At 49.5% G+C, this 13,253-nt stretch overlaps 1 protein-coding gene across 1 annotated transcript in view; it reads left to right on the top strand.

Annotated features, from left to right (window-relative positions):
* Window positions 1-13,253, top strand: part of adamts3 (ADAM metallopeptidase with thrombospondin type 1 motif, 3) — a 55,052-nt gene that overhangs the window by 29,036 nt on the left and 12,763 nt on the right. Inside the window, exons 6-15 of the mRNA XM_084457266.1 lie at window positions 189-272; window positions 1,140-1,296; window positions 3,055-3,160; window positions 3,578-3,721; window positions 6,780-6,912; window positions 8,224-8,337; window positions 8,444-8,589; window positions 9,302-9,477; window positions 10,996-11,129; window positions 11,412-11,535. Coding sequence (XP_084313392.1) covers window positions 189-272; window positions 1,140-1,296; window positions 3,055-3,160; window positions 3,578-3,721; window positions 6,780-6,912; window positions 8,224-8,337; window positions 8,444-8,589; window positions 9,302-9,477; window positions 10,996-11,129; window positions 11,412-11,535 — 1,318 coding nt within the window. The remainder of the gene's footprint in view (window positions 1-188; window positions 273-1,139; window positions 1,297-3,054; window positions 3,161-3,577; window positions 3,722-6,779; window positions 6,913-8,223; window positions 8,338-8,443; window positions 8,590-9,301; window positions 9,478-10,995; window positions 11,130-11,411; window positions 11,536-13,253) is intronic.

Raw genomic sequence — 13,253 nt, forward strand, 5'->3', positions numbered from 1 at the left:
AATAAGTTTTAAGAACATTTATTGAATATTGTACTAAAAAAATACACAATTTTGCATAGCAACAGTAGGGAGGCCACTATGAGGATTTCCCCCCACTGGTTAATAAACTGATGACATCACCACCACTGGTTAATAAACTGATGACATCACCAGTCACATCATGTTTTGTTAACGTTCCTCTCTCCCAGGTGAATGAGATCTACCATGACGACTCGCTGGGGGTGCACATCAACGTGGCTCTGGTGCGGATGATCATGCTCGGCTACGCCAAGGTGAGATCATCACAGCTGTCATCCCTTCTCATCTTACATTTAAACAGTTCATTGAGGTAATTGCTCAGTCAATATGATTTGATTTTGCTCAGAACATTGCGCTAGCTCCATGGGGGGGGGTATTAAGGGGGGATTAACAATTTTGAGCGTCAGACACTTCATTTTCTGAGAGGAGATTGTCCACTAGACCAGTTAATCGATCCTGAGAGGAGATTGTCCACTAGACTAGTTAATCGATCCTGAGAGGAGATTGTCCACTAGACTAGTTAATCGATCCTGAGAGGAGATTGTCCACTAGACTAGTTAATCGATCCTGAGAGGAGATTGTCCACTAGTTAATCGATAACCCTAACCCTGACCCTCAGGACCCGCCCCTGTAACGGTCTCTCTCTCTCTGACCCCCAGGATACGCCCCTGTAACGGTCTCTCTCTCTCTGACCCTCAGGACACGCCCCTGTAGCAGAGCCCTTTCTAACCAGCTTCTTCTCCGTGCGGGTTAGGTGTGTGTTCTCCTCTCCCCCCCAGGCTCGGGGCCGAGGGGCTATCCTTTTACCCCCCCGAGCCTGGGTGAGGGGCTATCCTTTTACCCCCCCGAGCCTGGGCGAGGGGTCACCCGGGCTATATATCCAGGCACACCTCCAGGAGCCATGTCACTGTTTGGTCATCCAAAACCGTCAGGCCACGCATTCCATTGGGTGTCCAGAATGTTGTCCAGTCCTGGATGACGTGGTCTGCGGTTTGTTCCCAGCCAGCTGAACAGCAAACAGTGACGCAGACGGACATTATTGAACCTGGGTTACAGATGCATTCCTCTGTGTGGTTCAGGTCACTTCCTGCCTGAGGGTGTCTGACTTCTCTCTCTTCTAGTCCATCAGTCTGATCGAGAGGGGGAACCCGTCGCGGAGCCTGGAGAACGTGTGCCGCTGGGCGTTCGTTCAGCAGAAGGCCGACTCGGAGCACTCGGAGCACCACGACCACGCCATCTTCCTCACGCGCCAGGGCTTCGGGCCCACCGGCATGCAGGGTGAGACGGGCACACACATGCTACCAGGCCCCTAACACTACCAGGCCCTGAACACAACCACGCCCCTAACACTACCAGGCCCCTAACACTACCAGGCCCCTAACACTACCAGGCCCTGAACACTACCAGGCCCCTAACACTACCAGGCCCTGAACACACCCAGGCCCTGAACACTACCAGGCCCTGAACACAACCACGCCCCTAACACTACCAGGCCCTGAACACACCCAGGCCCTAAACACCCAGGCCCTGAACACACCCAGGCCCCTAACACTACCAGGCCCCTTACACTACCAGGCCCTGAACACACCCAGGCCCTGAACACAACCAGGCCCTGAACACACCCAGGCCCCTAACACTACCAGGCCCTGAACACACCCAGGCCCCTAACACTACCAGGCCCCTAACACAACCAGGCCCCTAACACTACCAGGCCCCAACACAACCACGCCCCTAACACTACCAGGCCCCTAACACTACCAGGCCCCTAACACTACCAGGCCCTGAACACACCCAGGCCCCTAACACTACCAGGCCCTGAACACTACCAGACCCCTAACACAGCCAGACCCCTAACACTACCAGACCCCTAACACTACCAGGCCCCTAACACTACCAGGCCCTGAACACAACCAGGCCCCTAACACAGCCAGACCCCTAACACTACCAGGCCCCTACACAACCAGGCCCTGAACACACCCAGGCCCCTAACACAACCAGGCCCCTAACACTACCTGACGGTCTCTCTCTCTCTCTCTCTCTCTCTCAGGACACGCCCCTGTAACGGTCTCTCTCTCTCTCTCTCAGGATACGCCCCTGTAACGGTCTCTCTCTCTGACCCCCAGGGTACGCCCCTGTAACGGTCTCTCTCTCTGACCCCCAGGATACGCCCCTGTAACGGTTTCTCTCTCTGACCCCCAGGATACGCCCCTGTAACGGTCTCTCTCTCTCAGGATACGCCCCTGTAACGGTCTCTCTCTCTGCCCCCCAGGATACGCCCCTGTAACGGTCTCTCTCTCTGACCCCCAGGATACGCCCCTGTAACGGTCTCTCTCTCTGACCCCCAGGATACGCCCCTGTAACGGTCTCTCTCTCTGACCCCCAGGATACGCCCCTGTAACGGTCTCTCTCTCTCTGACCCCCAGGATACGCCCCTGTAACGGTCTCTCTCTCTGACCCTCAGGATACGCCCCTGTAACGGTCTCTCTCTCTGCCCCCCAGGGTACGCCCCTGTAACGGTCTCTCTCTCTGACCCCCAGGATACGCCCCTGTAACGGTCTCTCTCTCTGACCCCCAGGACACGCCCCTGTAACGGTCTCTCTCTCTGCCCCCCAGGGCACGCCCCTGTAACGGTCTCTCTCTCTGCCCCCAGGATACGCCCCTGTAACGGTCTCTCTCTCTCTGACCCCCAGGACACGCCCCTGTAACGGTCTCTCTCTCTCTGACCCCCAGGGTACGCCCCTGTAACGGTCTCTCTCTCTGCCCCCCAGGGTACGCCCCTGTAACGGTCTCTCTCTCTGACCCCCAGGACACGCCCCTGTAACGGTCTCTCTCTCTGACCCCCAGGGTACGCCCCTGTAACGGTCTCTCTCTCTGACCCCCAGGGTACGCCCCTGTAACGGTCTCTCTCTCTCTGACCCTCAGGACACGCCCCTGTAACGGTCTCTCTCTCTGACCCCCAGGGTACGCCCCTGTGACGGTCTCTCTCTCTGCCCCCCAGGGTACGCCCCTGTAACGGTCTCTCTCTCTGCCCCCCAGGGTACGCCCCTGTGACGGGCATGTGTCACCCCGTGCGGAGCTGCACTCTCAACCATGAAGACGGTTTCTCCTCAGCATTCGTCGTCGCCCACGAGACGGGACATGTGTAGGTTCTGATTCAAGCAAGTGTGTGTCTGTGTGTGTGTGTGTGTGTGTGTCTGTGTGTATGTGTGTGTGTGTGTGTGTGTGTGTGTGTGTGTGTGTGTGTGTGTCTGTCTGTGAGTGTGTGTCTGTGCACCTTCCATGTTGTACAGCCCTGACTCTGTGTATGTGTGCGTGCGTGTTTGTGTGTGTGTGTGTGTGTGTGTGTGCGAGTGCGTGTGTGTGTGTGCGTGTGTGTGTGTGTGTGTGTGAGTGCGTGTGTGTGCGTGCGTGTGTGTGTGTTTGTGTGAGTGTGTGTGTGCGTGTGTGTGTGTGCGTGTGTGTGTGTGTTTTTGTGAGTGCGTGTGTGTGTGTGTGTGTGCGTGTGTGTGTGTGTGCATGCCTGCGTATGTGTGTGTGTGTGTGTGTGTGTGTGTGACAGGCTGGGCATGGAGCATGACGGCCAGGGGAACCGCTGTGGGGATGAGACGGCCATGGGGAGCGTCATGGCGCCGCTCGTCCAGGCCGCCTTCCACCGCTACCACTGGTCCATGTGCAGCGGCCAGGAGCTCAAGAGATACATCCAGTGAGTGTTACATCCCCAACCTAACCCCAACCATAACATAACCCTAACCTTAACCTAACCCTAACCTAACCTAACCCCAACCATAACCTAACCTTAACCTAACCATAACCTAACCCTAACATAACCTTACCCCAACCATAACCATAACCTAACCCTAACATCACCTAACCCCAACCATAACCTAACCCTAACCCTTACCTAACCTAACCCCAACCATAACATAACCCTAACATAACCCCAACCATAACCTAACCCCAACCATAACCTAACCCTAACATAACCTTACCCCAACCATAACCTAACCCTAACATAACCTAACCCTAACCATAACCTAACCCCAACCATAACCTAACATAACCTAACCCTAACCATAACCTAACCCCAACCATAACCTAACATAACCTAACCTTAACCTAACCCTAACCTAACCCTACCCTACCCCAAGAGATACATCCAGTGAGTGTTACATCCCAACCTAACCCAAACCATAACCTAACCCTAACCTTAACCCAAGAGGTCCACACAGCACAAAGAAATAACCTTAATAATGACTTTAAATCAGTCTCAGTCTAAAAGATGTGAATCAGGGAACCAAGCATTCGATTCAAGATTTCTTTATTTACTAAATGTTGCTGCCGGCTCCAAGACTGTGCTCAATACCAGTAACCCAACTCTGGTTCCACAAGACTGTGCTCAATACCAGTAACCCAACTCAGTGGTTCCACAAGACTGTGCTCAATACCAGTAACCCAACTCAGTGGTTCCACAAGACTGTGCTCAATACCAGTAACCCAACTCTGGTTCCACAAGACTGTGCTCAATACCAGTAACCCAACTCAGTGGTTCCACAAGACTGTGCTCACTACCAGTAACCCAACTCAGTGGTTCCACAAGACTGTGCTCAATACCAGTAACCCAACTCAGTGGTTCCACAAGACTGTGCTCAATACCAGTAACCCAACTCAGTGGTTCCACAAGACTGTGCTCAATACCAATAACCCAACGCAGTGGTTCCACAAGAAGAAGGTTGAATAGTTTCTGCTTCGAAAACTGCTGTCTCATTTAACATAGTTATTTCTACATGTGGTAACTATTTTAAATAACTAATTATTTACAAGTCACAACATGTAAATAAGAAAGTTGTTGTAAGAGTTATTGGGAAGTGTATTTCAGTCTAGGTCAGTCTTCTTCAATCTTTGACACCATTTGTGAGGTTTCCAGCTTTTCCCCAAATGATCTGTGTACAGAACAGTAGCTCCTTTGCAGAGAATTAACATGTGAAATGTGGTTCTGGGCTGGTGGGTTGTTTGGGGTGGTGGGTTGTTGGCCTATAGCAAATGTATGTGTGTGTGTGTGTGTGTGTGTGTGTGTGTGTGTGTGTGTGTGTGTGTGTGTGTGTGTGCGTGCGTGCGTGTGTGTGTGTGTGTGTATGCGTGTGTGTGTGTGTATCACGACCCCATTTGCACTCAGAAACGTCCATTGCATATGAGCAGTAACTCTCAGAGGAGCGGGGCTTGTGTGTGTGTGTGTGTGTGTGTGTGTATGTGTGTGTGTGTGTAAGGGTATCATGCTACAAGAAAAAAACAACCTCCAAACCAGTGTAGGCAGCACTCAGCAACTGAGAGAAACCCAACGCTGCCCCAATCTCAACAGTTGATTTTGGCCCAAACAAGCCTGCTAACGTACAAGAGCAACCCTGACCCTACGCCTGGGCTGACCCTACGCCTGGGCTGACCCTACGCCTGGGCTGACCCTACGGCCTGGGATGACCCTACGGCCTGGGCTGACCCTACGCCTGGGCTGACCCTACGCCTGGGCTGACCCTACGGCCTGGGCTGACCCTACAGCCTGGGCTGACCCTACGGCCTGGGCTGACCCTACGGCCTGGGCTGACCCTACGGCCTGGGCTGACCCTACGCCTGGGCTGACCCTACGCCTGGGCTGACCCCACGGCCTGGGCTTACCCTACGCCTGGGCTGACCCTACGCCTGGGCTGACCCTACGCCTGGGCTGACCCTACGGCCTGGGCTGACCCTACGCCTGGGCTGACCCTACGGCCTGGGCTGACCCTACGGCCTGGGCTGGTCAGCCTCACCACAGCATGAATGGGATCAGTGTGAAGTCATGTATATACTGTACTCATAGTGATGTTATACTGTAGGAGCTCATAGTGATGTTATACTGTAGGAGCTCATAGTGATGTTATACTTGCTCTGCTCTTGACCCAGCCTCTAATCCTGCTCTGCTCCTGACCCAGCCTCTAATCCTGCTCTGCTCCTGACCCGGCCTCTAATCCTGCTCTGCTCCTGACCCAGCCTCTAATCCTGCTCTGCTCCTGACCCAGCCTCTAATCCTGCTCTGCTCCTGACCCGGCCTCTAATCCTGCTCTGCTCCTGACCCAGCCTCTAATCCTGCTCTGCTCCTGACCCGGCCTCTAATCCTGCTCTGCTCCTGACCCAGCCTCTAATCCTGCTCTGCTCCTGACCCAGCCTCTAATCCTGCTCTGCTCCTGACCCAGCCTCTAATCCTGCTCTGCTCCTGACCCAGCCTCTCGCCCGGCCCCTTTTAGATTGCTAACTCCTGCATTTAGCCTGTACCATGTTTCTGACCTTCGCTCTGCTCCCAGACTTGACCTTTGCCCTTCCCCTTTAGAACTGTTTGTTTATGGACTCTCCTTCTGAGCGTTGAGCTTTTGACGGTCAAGTCTTTGTTTGAACTTCATATCATGTCACTGAGTCCAAACCTGCACGGCTGTTACACCTCTTGGTTTTAGATGTGAACCACACATCTGCTAAGAGTCACACATCTGCTAAGAGTCACACATCTGCTAAGAGTCACACATCTGCTAAGAGTCACACATCTGCTAAGAGTCACACATGTGCTAAGAGTCACACATCTGCTAAGAGTCACACATCTGCTAAGAGTCACACATCTGCTAAGATGTTGTTGTTGTTGTTGTTGTGTAGAACCGATGCTCTTCATCTTCTGCAGCTTTGATATGATGATATCCAGCACTGTCTACAGTATCCTGTTGTTGAGATGTCCCCCCGTTTCACAGCTCCTACGACTGTCTCCTGGACGACCCCTTCAAACATGACTGGCCTCAACTGCCCGAGCTTCCTGGCATCAACTACTCCATGGACGAGCAGTGCCGATTCGACTTCGGAGTGGGATACAAAATCTGCACATCAGTGAGTCTAACCAGTAGACACAGACACTGCTTTCTACCTGACCGGACAGAAAAATGCCTTTCCTTGAAGAGAAGAACATCTCTTATGTTGGGAAGTGAGAACAGCCGAGAAAGAGTCGATATTGAGCTGAAGAGCAAATGAATATGTTCTGTAAGGCTGAAGTGGTCAGATGAATACGGAAGAGCATTAGGACCAGGGAGTTTTTTAGTTTTTTTTTAAGATTCTGAGTTTAAAGTCAGAATTTCTGAGAAAAAAAGTCAGAAATAACCTCTGAGATTAAAGTCAGAATAAAACAAAAAATCTAGCTTGAGTTTCCCTTTTGTGTTAACAATCTCAACACATTTTAAGAATTTAACTGCTTGAACACCTTTTTTCTGTCCACCTGTGGCATCCCACCCTCCCACTTTCCCTCTTTGTCTGTCGTTACGTGTCTCTGGTCATGCAGTGTCCAACTCCAACTCGCTCTGATAACAGTAACGTAAACGATAGCTAGGCTGTCACATGTAGACTGGGTGACGTCAGGCAATGAACACGCAGATTCGATTGGCTATCGACGCGTGAGATTTTGGCGTGAGAAGGCCATTTTAGGCAAGCTCCCTCGGTACATATGTTCCAGTTTTGTACCAGTTTGTGACTCTCACCACCTCAGATCCAGTGCCTGGATACGGTTCCAGGTACCTGCTGTGCGGACTGAGGCTGGGAAAAGGAGCCTTTTTTATTCTGGTCCTTGGTCTTGGAATGACCTTCAGTCAAGCCTCAAACTGATGGCACTTATTCCTTTAGCCAGCTTTAAACTGAAACTATCAGAAGTCCTACCAGAAGACCACCAGCTGCTCATGTAGTAATACACCTTAATTTCTTATTGTTCCCACGTGGTCTACGCCTTTTGTATATTTAGTTGTGTTGTTCTCTGTATTTTATATGTCCTTGTGTCTTTCTATGTGAAACTTTGCTGCCTTCTTGGCCAGGTCAGTATTGTAAAAGAGATTTTATCTCAATGCTTTTTATCTGGTTAAATAAAGGTTAAATAAAAAAAATAAAGATAGTAAACAAATGCCGTAAAATACTACAAAGGCTGTGCAGGCTCAAACTAGTTGCCGACACTCTGTCAAAAGGGAGAATTTCTCATAGATTTATCGGGTTAAAGACGAGGTCCGAATTGGACGGCTTCTGGGTCCGGATCCAGACCGCGGTCCGCCGGTTGGTGATATAGGATAGACCGTTACGAAGCAGTGTTAGAAGTCTGCCAAATTATGAACATTTCCATAGATTTTCAGAACATCACTTGCCTTTCATTCTCTTCTTCTCTAGTTTCGCACGTTTGACCCGTGTAAGCAGCTGTGGTGCAGTCACCCGGACAACCCCTACTTCTGCAAGACCAAGAAGGGCCCGCCCCTGGACGGAACCGAGTGTGCTGCTGGGAAAGTGAGTCCTACTGGTTCCCTCCTTGCTCCTGTAGTTCTCTTCTTCTGCCCAGAGAGAGCTGTCTTCTAGCTCGCTGACCTTCCCATCATCCCCCTGACCCCCACAGTGGTGCTACAAAGGTCACTGCATGTGGAAGAACGCCAACCAGGTGAAGCAAGATGGCGCCTGGGGCTCCTGGGCCAAATACGGCTCCTGCTCCCGCTCCTGTGGAACCGGAGTCCGCTTCCGAACACGCCAGTGCAGCAGCCCAGCGTGAGTCCAGAGCATGACTCTGCACTAAATACAAAACATGACTCTGCACTAAATACACAACATGACTCCACACATAATAAAAAACAGCCCAGCGTGAGTCCAGGGCATGACTCTGCACTAAATACAAAACATGACTCTGCACTAAATACAAAACATGACTCCACACATAATACAAAACAGAGCATGACTCTGCACTCAATACAAAACATGACTCCACACATAATACAAAACAGAGCATGACACTGCACTAAATACACAACATGACTCCACACCAGTGGCGGCTGGTGACTCAAAAAACTGAGGAGGACAGGAGGAAGAGAGGCGAACCGCCCATGGGCGCCGGGGGGCACTTTCCCCTCAGTCAGTTATTATATCAGCTTTAAAGTGGATTTACAGTCAATTTTAGCATATGAAAAACTGAATAACACTTTCTTTAACTACATGCAGCATTTATTTATCATATTCCTGATAGAATATTACAAAACAACAATAAAACATTGTAAGCAATAGTTGTTGTAATGGATTGTACTCTTCTCTAAAGAGAGAAAAGAATTGATATTGGTGAGGTGCTGGAGAGGTTAGGTGATATATGAAAGATGTAAACTGGTACTTGGCCAGAGCTAGGGCCTAACGCCTCTCATCCCCGGCACAAAATAAGCCCCATCATCTTTCTTTTACAGTTTTTACAGATATTCTATATTATCTTTCACAGCCCTTCAAATGGCGGGCAGGATTGTCCGGGGGTGAACTATGAGTATCAGCTCTGTCACACGGACGACTGCCCCAAGCACTTCGAGGACTTCAGGGCGCAGCAGTGCCAGCTCCGCAACGCGCACTTCGACCTCCAGAACGCCAAACACCACTGGCTCCCCTACGAGCACCCGGACGGTGAGTGAGACAGGATCAGGGTATTGATCTGTGAGAGGATAGTCAGGGTATTGATCTGTGAGTGTGAGAGGATAGTCAGGGGATTGATCAGGGTATTGATCAGGGTATTGATCAGGGTATTGATCTGTGAGTGTGAGAGGATAGTCAGGGTATTGATCTGTGAGTGTGAGAGGATAGTCAGGGTATTGATCTGTGAGTGTGAGAGGATAGTCAGGGTATTGATCTGTGAGTGTGAGAGGATAGTCAGGGTATTGATCTGTGAGTGAGAGAGGATCAGGGTATTGATCTGGGAGTGTGAGAGGATAGTCAGGTTATTGATCTGTGAGTGAGAGAGGATCAGGGTATTGATCTGGGAGTGTGAGAGGATAGTCAGGTTATTGATCTGTGAGTGTGAGAGGATAGTCAGGTTATTGATCTGTGAGTGTGAGAGGATAGTCAGGGTATTGATCTGTGAGTGAGAGAGGATCAGGGTATTGATCTGGGAGTGTGAGAGGATAGTCAGGTTATTGATCTGTGAGTGTGAGAGGATAGTCAGGGTATTGATCAGGGTATTGATCTGTGAGTGTGAGAGGATAGTCAGGGTATTGATCAGGGTATTGATCTGTGAGTGTGAGAGGATAGTCAGGGTATTGATCAGGGTATTGATCTGTGAGTGTGAGAGGATAGTCAGGGTATTGATCGGTGAGTGTGAGAGGATAGTCAGGGTATTGATCTGTGAGTGTGAGAGGATAGTCAGGGTATTGATCTGTGAGTATGAGAGGATAGTCAGGGTATTGATCTGTGAGTGTGAGAGGATAGTCAGGGTATTGATCTGTGAGTATGAGAGGATAGTCAGGGTATTGATCTGTCAGTGTGAGAGGATAGTCAGGGTATTGATCTGTGAGTGTGAGAGGATAGTCAGGGTATTGATCTGTGAGTGAGAGAGGATCAGGGTATTGATCTGTGAGTGTGAGAGGATCAGGGTATTGATCTGTGAGTATGAGAGGATAGTCAGGGTATTGATCAGGGTATTGATCTGTGAGGGTGAGAGGATAGTCAGGGTATTGATCAGGGTATTGATCTGTGAGGGTGAGAGGATAGTCAGGGTATTGATCTGTGAGGGTGAGAGGATAGTCAGGGTATTGATCTGTGAGTGTGAGAGGATAGTCAGGGTATTGATCAGGGTATTGATCTGTGAGTGTGAGAGGATAGTCAGGGTATTGATCCTGTTTTCTCCTCTGATCTTTCGCCTGATCACAGCCCGAGTTTCTGTGTTTATGTGAGTGTGTGTTTGTGTGTGTGTGTGTGTGTGTGTGTTGGTGTCTGTGTGTGAGCGTAAGAACGTGTGTGTGCCGGTGTGTGAGATGAGTGCATTTGTGGAGGTGATGCGTTTGACACGGGCTGCTCTGTTGTGTGAGCAGACGAGAATAAAACAAATGGAACTTTTCATTATATTACCGTATTATATGTTATATATTACAGTATCTCCTGTGCGGTGATGATTAATATTTTAATTGTATTATACGGTGTTTCCTCCAGCCAATAAGAGATGTCATCTGTACTGCCAGTCCAAGGAAACAGCTGATGTGGCCTACATGAAGCAGCTGGTGCATGATGGGACACGATGTTCCTACAAAGACCCTTACAGCATCTGTGTGCGTGGTGAATGTGTGGTAAGCCAGCATTATTGATACGTGACAGAAAGGTCTGTCATGTGTGTTCTGTGAACATCAAAATCTACAGTGTGACCTTTCCTTCAACTTCAGAAGTTGTCTGTTTCACAATTTCTTTTATTTTTAAAGCTGTAAATCAGTGACAGTTGATTAAAAGGCAAGAGAGTGAAAAGAGATTCTCTTTTCTGATATGCGTACCCCTGCCAAAATGGATCTCACAACAGATTACAAAAGTAAACATTACAGACTAACCAACATTTATTTATCTGTTTTTCTTTCCAGAAAGTTGGCTGTGATAAAGAAATTGGCTCCATCAAAGTGGAGGATAAGTGTGGCGTTTGTGGGGGCGACAACTCCCACTGCCGCACCGTCAAAGGGACGTTCACCCGCACCCCCAAGAAAGCTGGTATGAGTCCCGCTGACCCCAGACCGACCCCCACCCCAGGACCAGGGCTCCTCTGGAACATTCTCTGTCCGAGCAACAGTCCTTTCATTGTGTTTCTCAGTGTTTGCATCAGGCTTAGGAACTCTTAGAAGCACATTGAGGCTAGCCTTATTGCGCATAGGTCATCTTCATTGTTCATTCATGCAAAGCGGTATCGTTTTTTTGGCAAACTAATTTTCAAAGGCCAATCACACAAATATCAATAAGAGAATGTGTAGAATGAAGAATACTCTTCAGTTATTACCCTGCACCTTTCTGATTAATACTCTTCAGTTATTACCCTGCACCTTTCTGATTCATAACATCCGCCCATGGGTTTTTTCAGAGCACACATATTTTGATAATTATCCCCCCTTCTGTCGTCAATGATGGATGATTTTTTATTTTAGAAATGAGATGCAGAGAGGGAAGACCCATTGAATGTGGAGTGGACCTTAACGCTCTCTTAGGCCTGGAATCCCCCGAGCTGACCCTGCTCCTCACAGCTCTCTCACCCCTATGAGCTGACCCTGCTCCTCCCAGCTCCTCTCACCCCTATGAGCTGACCCTGCTCCTCACAGCTCTCTCTCCCCTATGAGCTGACCCTGCTCCTCCCAGCTCCTCTCACCCCTATGAGCTGACCCTGCTCCTCACAGCTCTCTCTCCCCTATGAGCTGACCCTGCTCCTCACAGCTCCTCTCACCCCTATGAGCTGACCCTGCTCCTCACAGCTCCTCTCACCCCTATGAGCTGACCCTGCTCCTCCCAGCTCTCTCACCCCTATGAGCTGACCCTGCTCCTCCCAGCTCTCTCACCCCTATGCAGCACACGCAAACACACTTAGCAGGACTGTTGCTCTGATTAAATGTGATTCACTAACGATGTGTGACTCACAGATGTAAACCCAGCGGAGAGAACGGCCTCTCATGTGATGATTATGTGATAGAGAACAGCCTCTCATGTGATGATTATGTGATGGAGGTGATTTCCTTTTTGGCAAGCGTGTCACGTTGCCTGTTGACGTTGACGTGAGGTGTGAATGGAGGAGGGTGGAGTAACCAGGTGACTGACCGTGTGAAGGAGACGCTTGAATGAAGTATTTCTTATAAAGGTACTGGGGCCTTCATAAACCTGTTATAATGCCTATGCAGATCACACAAATCATCTATATATACTGTAAGCAAGATTTACACTATAGGAGGACATAGAATATTAGTCTATATTTGGCGTCCCATGATACAGCATGACAGTTCTTAATGAATGGTTTGGGAGACGTCTATGCAAGCATCATAAAGGATTCACGAAGGCTTTATTGAACCTTTAAAAGACATACTTGAAAACGTGACCAAAAGCACACTACAGTAACCCTACAGTAACGCTAATCACACTACAGTAACCCTACAGTAACGCTAATCACACTACAGTAACCCTACAGTAACACTAATCACACTACAGTAACCCTACAGTAACCCTACAGTAACCCTAATCACACTACAGTAACGCTAATCACACTACAGTAACCCTACAGTCACCCTAATCACACTACAGTAACACTACAGTAACCCTACAGTAACACTACAGTAACCCTACAGTAACCCTACAGTAACCCTAATCACACTACAGTAACCCTACAGTAACCCTACAGTAACACTACAGTAACCCTACAGTAACCCTAATCACACTACAGTAACCCTACAGTA

The sequence above is a fragment of the Borostomias antarcticus genome (genome assembly GCF_949987555.1).
Source record: "Borostomias antarcticus genome assembly, chromosome: 23".
NCBI lineage: Eukaryota > Metazoa > Chordata > Actinopteri > Stomiiformes > Stomiidae > Borostomias > Borostomias antarcticus.